We start from the raw sequence: 7249 nt of genomic DNA, 5'->3' as shown, positions 1-7249 counted from the left end.
CTGACCTGTCACTAAGCGGATGAGACTGAAGTCGTGGCAAGTGGATCTGCAACAGCCGAACACCGTTATAGATTTCCAACAGCAAAGCTCAGATCAACATAAGCTATTGTTAATGAAAGTTTATTTGTCCAAGTAAACTCTCAACATCTCAACCTCCAATATCTCACACAAACTGAAATCGTGTGTGTAGGCTACATGATACAATCAATTGGTAACCCTCAGATCACAATTTGTTAATATCCATCTAGTCTTACATGAAACGCAGCAAAGTTGTTTCCTGTTTCAGTCACTTCTTTGGTCATGTTTGTCAAAAACAATTCACCTCATTGGTTGACAAGAGGCGATTAAGTTGAAGAGCAACTTCATGACCTTTAATCACATGGTTTGTGTAAAGTACATGTAGGCGCAAGTCGGACAATTATATATTTTTTATCCCCATAATGCAACATACTTTGAAAGGAAGTGACTAACGTGATCTGCTCGAACGTGCCCAGTGAGTCTGAACTGTCTATACCGGTCTCAATATGGATGGGATCAGTACATATTTTAGCACCAGGTATCAACGAGGCTCAAGAAAAAAATGTTTCCCAGGTCCCTTAGCGACACCTTTTAATGACCCAGTTCTATTTGAACCCCTAGCACCCTCTTCAGACTAAACACGTGAAGACATAGGGCTTTGTGGAGCCATTCCATTCTGTGTACACTTAATCATTTCAGGGAACACTTGTTGACTCCAAGTGATACTTGTAGATAAACATGAAACCACGAGGGAGGTGTGGAGCTTTTTCAGTCACATGTGTTGCAGGTAGATGTGTTTTGGTTAGCTTTATTTTCCAAAAGTCAAATATACAGTTTATATAAATTTAGAATGCTTATAACTGAGGGAAATGTAACAATTGATCAAAGATCGACAAAAGCTTTGGTGGTTTTCTTAGTGATGGAATGTTACAGTGCTAATACATAAATAGAATCAACAGTATTGAGAAGACATGCATTCATCAGTTGAACTCAAAATGTACAAATGTCAGCCAAGGCGTCGCTGAGGGGCCAAAATAAATGCTTGCAAGCAAATGTTCTAATACCTGAGCACAGGAGGTTGGAGGCAACTTTTTTAATTGGTGAGGATTGGCAGGTGGTAATGGCATCAAACATGGTTTCTATGTGTTTTGATGCCAATCCATTTGCACTGTTTCCTTGGGAGTATAAAACAAACCTATGTGCAGACAGTTGAAGAGGAAGCAACCCAGGTCTGCACTCGAAGCTTGACACTGATGTAAGTAGGGCTGATCTTTATTGCTGGATGCTAAGTATGAATGGTTTGTTTCTCCAATGTACAGGTTCAGCCATAATAAAGCGTTCAATAAGCCAAATCATGGGAAATCTGTTATTGCACTAATTTCTAACGTCAGGCCCGGAGGCAGTCAAGCAGTCTCTCTCTCTACAGGTCAGAGGGACTGATACCGTTGATTTCCTTTTGCAGAACAGACGTTTGGGTTTAGTTAACTTAAGTGCAGGAGACCAACCGTACTTTACAATTGTCTATTCCCCACCCCACCTAAACACTTAATGTCAGTTTCAATTTTGGAAGATACCCTTGATACATTTGTAGCTCAATTATGCAATGAAAATAAAATATCCTGATCATGTCTAAGGAGATCAACCTGCCTTTGTGCATTTCTTAAACAGGAAACCCTATGATTACCATAAATACTGCATGACATCGAGGTTGATGAGTCGCTGACTAAAGTGTCACTGCTAAGTTAGTGTTAAGCAAGGGGAAAGAGCTACATACAGAAAAGTGAAGGGTGTGTTAGAATTTTCAGAAAGTGTTTAATAAACAAATGTATACCAGAATGGTTGTGTACAAACAGTGTTAAGGCACCACATGGGTTCTTAGTGAGGGCCGCTTTCTAGAGCTCGATGATTAAGAAGCCATAGACAAACATTCAAATGTAGCATCTGCAAACATTTTACGAGCCAAAAAAATGCCTTTAGAGAGGACCCGGATGAGTTCTCCGTTACTTCCTGATGGAGAGCACAGGTAAGGACCTTTCTGTTTCATGCTGATAGGAAATTAACACGCTAATCTTTGGCCCTGTACACATTCAGGTTTTACAACGGTGATATTTTTACACAAGGGTTGTGTAAATGTTATTGGGTAGACAAACTGTCGTATCATAACCATTGTGTAAAAGGTTTTGTACAACTTGAGTGTGTTGAGGACCAAAGACTAGGTTGGGTTTCATGTCTCCTCCCAAACCCTTTATTCAGTCACATCTCTTGAGGTTTAGCACCAACTATGAGCCTCTTCCAAACCTACATGGAAGGCTCATTTAGGGTTGTGGAGATCATGAAATTGTCAGCCGGTGATTCGTCAAGCCAATAACTGCTGGTCTCTACGGTAATTGCCTGTTACACCATCACATTAAATCCATTATTCATTTTAGACAATTCTAAAGAAACATGAAGAAAATGTCTATTTCAGAACAGAATAGCATACTGAGTTGTACTTATGTTAGACCCTGATATGGCTGTGGGCTACACTAGTTCATTTAGCAGACAAGATATGCTTGGAATTGCGTGGCATTTATTTTATAGAATGAAGAATATATAAAACATATCCTTGAGGGAGTGCGCACATGTGGCTAGTCTATGTTGAGTAGTTAACATATAGGTACTTCTATATGCTTAGTTTTTTTTAATGCAACTTTAGTAGGGATATGTTTTTATTTTTAATAGTCGCATGAAAGGCATTAGCTCTGTTTCTTGTGCAGGCTGCACACTTCAGTCTCTCAATCACAATTTGACAAACACTTGATAATCTCACCCTTCAGCCTATTCTCAATTTAATATGGTCTTTACATATAGCCTAATATAAGTAATTTTTTTTATTAGAATGGCCCACAAAACTCATGTAGCCTGCACTCTAACAGCATATGGAGGTCGCGTGCAGTTACCTTTTTAATGGGGAAGCTAAGATTCTCCCAAAGGAAATTTAATTAAAATAGCCAAAATTATATAGCCTAATTTGCCTAAACATAAATAATTAATAAATATAATCATTCAAAATAAAACATTGTTTTAAATCGCATTGCCTATATTTGGAAGGAAAGGCAGTTCACAATTTGGGCAGATATTTGTTGAATTGCGAATGTCTGAAAATTAGAGAGGCCAAGCCAGGCATACAGCAATATTTCAAAATACAATTGCGGGAAAACAGTTTGGAAAGCAAATGATTAATGCTGTAAAGAGAATACAGTGAAAGGACTAATTGTCTTATCAAAATTCTCAACTTAATTGAGTGAACATTGTTGGGTCAGTGCCACTTAAGTTTGTTTTTGAAAAATTATTTCCAGTTTAGATGGACATGTCTCACCCCTTCTCGTATGCCTATAATATGGTCACTGTCAGCTGAGTAGGCTACTCATTTTAATTTGTCCTATTAAAAAAAGATGCTAATGTCTCCCGCCATATGAAGTGTAGTAGAATTGCATTTATAAAAAGGCCACATTTTTCACATGCAAAGAAGAAACGTATCCCATATAGCCTTGGCCTGCTATACGTGCTCAGCAATGGACTGAACGGTCTTTTGTTTTACCAACAGTGATTCAGTTATTATTTGCCTAAATTATGACTATCTACTCATCACATTACAAATAGTAAGCCATCTTACATAAGTCTGCAAATGCGATTAGACATGCAATGCTTTATTATAAAAAAAGGTGCATTTTATGGTAAATTATGAGAACATCTCACATTTCTGAACATTGTTTGGGATTCTGTGTTTTCAAATATTGGTTACTTTTGATGTACACTACCGTTCAAAAGTTTGGGGTCACTAATGTATTTTTAAAGTAACATCAAATTGATCAGAAATATAGTGTAGACATGGTTTATGTTGTAAATGACTACTGTAGCTGGAAACGGCAGATTTTGTTATGGCATATCTACATACAGAGGCCCATTATAAGCAACCATCACTCCTGTGTTGTGTTAGCTAATCCTGAAGATCTCGTACAATGCTGTGTACTACTCCCTTCACAGAACAGCGCAAACTGGCTTTAACCAGATTAGAATAGGAGTGGGAGGCCCTGGTGCACAACTGAGCAAGAGGACTAGTGTCTAGTTCGAAACAGACAGATTCATTAAATAGTACCAACAAAACACCTACGTCAACAGTGAAGAGGCGACTCCGGGATGCTGGCCTTCTAGGCAGAGTTGCAAATAAAAAGAAAAGATGGGCAAAAGAACAGACACTGGACAGAGGAACTCTGCCTAGAAGGCCAGCATCCCGGGGTCGCGCCTCTGCGAGTACTATTTAATGAAGCTGTCAGTTGAGGACTTGAGGCGTCTGTCACAAACTAGACACAAATGTACTTGTCCTCTTGCTCAGTTGTGCACCAGGGCCTCCCACTCCTTTCTATTCTGGTTAGAGCCAGTTTGCAATGTTCTGTGAAGGGAGTAGTTCACATTGTTGTACGAGATCTTCAGTTTCTTGGCGATTTCTCCCATGGAATAGCCTTCAATTCTCAGAACAAGGATAGACTGACGTTTCAGAAGAAAGTTCTTTGTTTCTGGCCATTTTGAGCCTGTAATCTAACCCACAAATGCTGATGCTCCAGATACTGAACTAGTCTAAAGGCCAGTTTTCAGCTATGCTAACAATTGTAAAAAGGTTTTCTAATAATCAATTAGCCTTTTAAAATTATAAACTTGGATTAGCTAACAACGTGCCATTGAAACACAGGGGTGCTTGTTGCTGATAATGGGCCTCTGTAGATATTCCATAAACAAGTCATTTACAACATTAACAATGTATTTCTGATCAATTTGTTATTTTAATGGACAAAAGAATGCGATTTTCTTTCAAAAACAAGGACATGTCTAAGTGACCCCAAACTTTTGAACGGTACTGTATGTCAGTTGGTCTCTACACCGTAATAATGGGCTAGGCTACATGACATGTGCGACTATGATTAGAAAAAGTTGCAAAAAAACAAAACATGCTCTGTTTCTTACCTTATTGCACACCCTGGGCATCATGAGTGATAGCCAAATATTGTCACCCATCAGACTAATCTTGTCTTTACCTATACTTAATGATGGACCATTATCTTGCACCTGTCGGAAGAGGGGGGGAAAGAATGTGTAATCTACGCACTTAAAATAGCGAATGGAGGTTGCTTTTCCCGTGGTTCATTTTCATTACAGCCAGTTAGGCTATACTCATGTTGTAAAGAGAAGCAATGTGCTTAATATTAGGAAAGTTGAGAAATATAGTAGGCCTAGATTATAGAAAGCTGTGCCTCTTTTTATTAGAGGCCATCAAAACGCTTTTCTCACGCAATTGCATAGCCTATAAAAATGTTGTGCAACATGAGCTCTCATGAAGTGTTTGATTTGTATTGATGTCAAGAGTGATTAGAGGGACAATAGTGCTGAGCGACTGGCACGTTTGGTAGGCTACTAAACATCAGAGCGCAGTTTGAGAAGGCTAGTCACATGGAATTTGACTGTGGTCATGACTCGTCACCGTAACAGCCCTAAGCTCATCACAGTTAAGTTTTTTTATTATTATTATTTTTTCAACACCTTCATATTCCTACAAAAATAGTCTGCGTACTAAAATACACAGTGTTTAAAAGTACACAATGTGTGCATTTGAGATACACTAATACACAGGGTATCAAAAAACATTAGAATTCATTTAAATGGAGTGTATGTGTGGAGGGAGTGAACAGACCCCTATAGAAGGGAGGAACTGAGGGAAGACCTTCCATACCAGCGCCACTCACTCCCATGTAGCAACGTCCCTTAGAAGGACCACGACAGCCGCTTCAGAAAATGACAATCATAACAAGATTAGACACTTTCCTAAAAATACATTCACAATGGACACTCGGGTCGGACCTCTGACACCCAGCCCACGAGACAGACTTCCACTGTGGCATACACGTTCACTCATGAGTCTGTCCTTCGCTCATTTGGAGTCTCAGAGCCACCACTGGGTCGGCTGTGACCGGGAGTCCACCAATTAGAGGAACATATACTGGTTGTTGATGGCCCCGGTCTGGCTTCAGTTAGAGGAACATGTACTGGTTGTCGATGGCCCGCTTGCGGCCTCTGTCTGGCTCCAGTTCGTAGTCGGAGTCCCGTTGAGTGAGGAGGGGTGGGTGGGGGTTGGGGTGACGCAGAATAGGTCTGCGGCCCACAGACTCGCTCCGACGCAGGGGACCCGAGGTGGAAAGGTCTGGGAAGGGCGCAGGGCGTAGGAGAGGGAGCCTGGGCTGGGGAAGGGGGTCTGGAGAGGGGAGCAGGCTGGGGCTGCAGTGGGCTAGGCTGGGTTCGGAGCTCCAGCGGTGCAGGGAGAAAGGAACCAGGACAGCGGATGAACTCTGACCTGAAGACAGAGGGATCACAGTATTTATGCTGACAGAAACAGACTGACTTGGAACATCCTTTTTGTGCTGAGTCCCATATACTGTATATTCCCACAATTGTAGCTGTATTAATAGCGTCTATTTTTAAAATATGTTTGTGCAGAATGTTAATATCTTTATGTAAAGTGTTAACACAACATCAAGTTTCCATGACGACACCACAGATGTAGGCCTGATAACCGACAACAATAAGTCAGCCTATAGGGAGGAGGTAAGTGAAATGGCAGTGTGGTGCCAGGACAACTTCTCCCTCAACGTCAGCAAAACAAATGAGTTGATTGTTGACTTCAGAAAGCAGAGTGGACTTGACATGGACTAAAAAAAACACCACTCTCGTCAAGAGGGCACAACAGCATCTCTACTTCCTAAGGCGGCTGAAGAAATTCGGCATTCCATCGCAGGTCCTCTCCAAATACTACCGCTGCACCATCGAGTGTGTCCTGCAAGGCTCACCAGAGGGTGAAGACAGCCCAGTACATCACTAGGACCGTACTCCCATCCCTCTAGGACAGCTTCTTGAAACGGTGCCTGAGGAATGCCCGCAGCATTATCAAGGACCCACCCGAGCTACGATCTTTTCTCTCCCTGATTGTCTGGCAGACGGCATCAGACCTCATGCTCCGATACGAACAGGCTAATCGGGTTGATGCACTATATAGTTGATGTCGGAAGTTTACATACACTTAGGTTGTAGTCTTTAAAACTCGTTTTTTAACCACTCCACAAATTTCTTGCTAAACTATAGTTTCGGCAAGTCGGTTAGGACATCTACTTTGTACATGACGCAATACATTTTTCCAACAATTGTT

The 7249-nt window shown here is 41.0% G+C and overlaps 1 protein-coding gene across 2 annotated transcripts in view; it reads right to left on the bottom strand.

Annotated features, from left to right (window-relative positions):
- Nucleotides 1-810: 810 nt before the first annotated feature.
- LOC115111277 (SH2B adapter protein 3-like) overlaps nucleotides 811-7249 on the bottom strand; it is a 69158-nt gene continuing 62719 nt past the window's right edge. For both annotated transcript variants that reach the window (XM_029637167.2, XM_029637169.2), the window contains exon 8: nucleotides 811-6400. In XM_029637167.2, coding sequence (XP_029493027.1) covers nucleotides 6081-6400 — 320 coding nt within the window. In that variant the 3' untranslated portion in view covers nucleotides 811-6080. The remainder of the gene's footprint in view (nucleotides 6401-7249) is intronic.

The sequence above is a fragment of the Oncorhynchus nerka genome, linkage group LG27 (assembly GCF_034236695.1).
Source record: "Oncorhynchus nerka isolate Pitt River linkage group LG27, Oner_Uvic_2.0, whole genome shotgun sequence".
Taxonomy (NCBI): domain Eukaryota; kingdom Metazoa; phylum Chordata; class Actinopteri; order Salmoniformes; family Salmonidae; genus Oncorhynchus; species Oncorhynchus nerka.
Note: the sequence above shows the minus strand (reverse complement) of the source record. Positions and strands in the feature narration are given on the sequence as shown.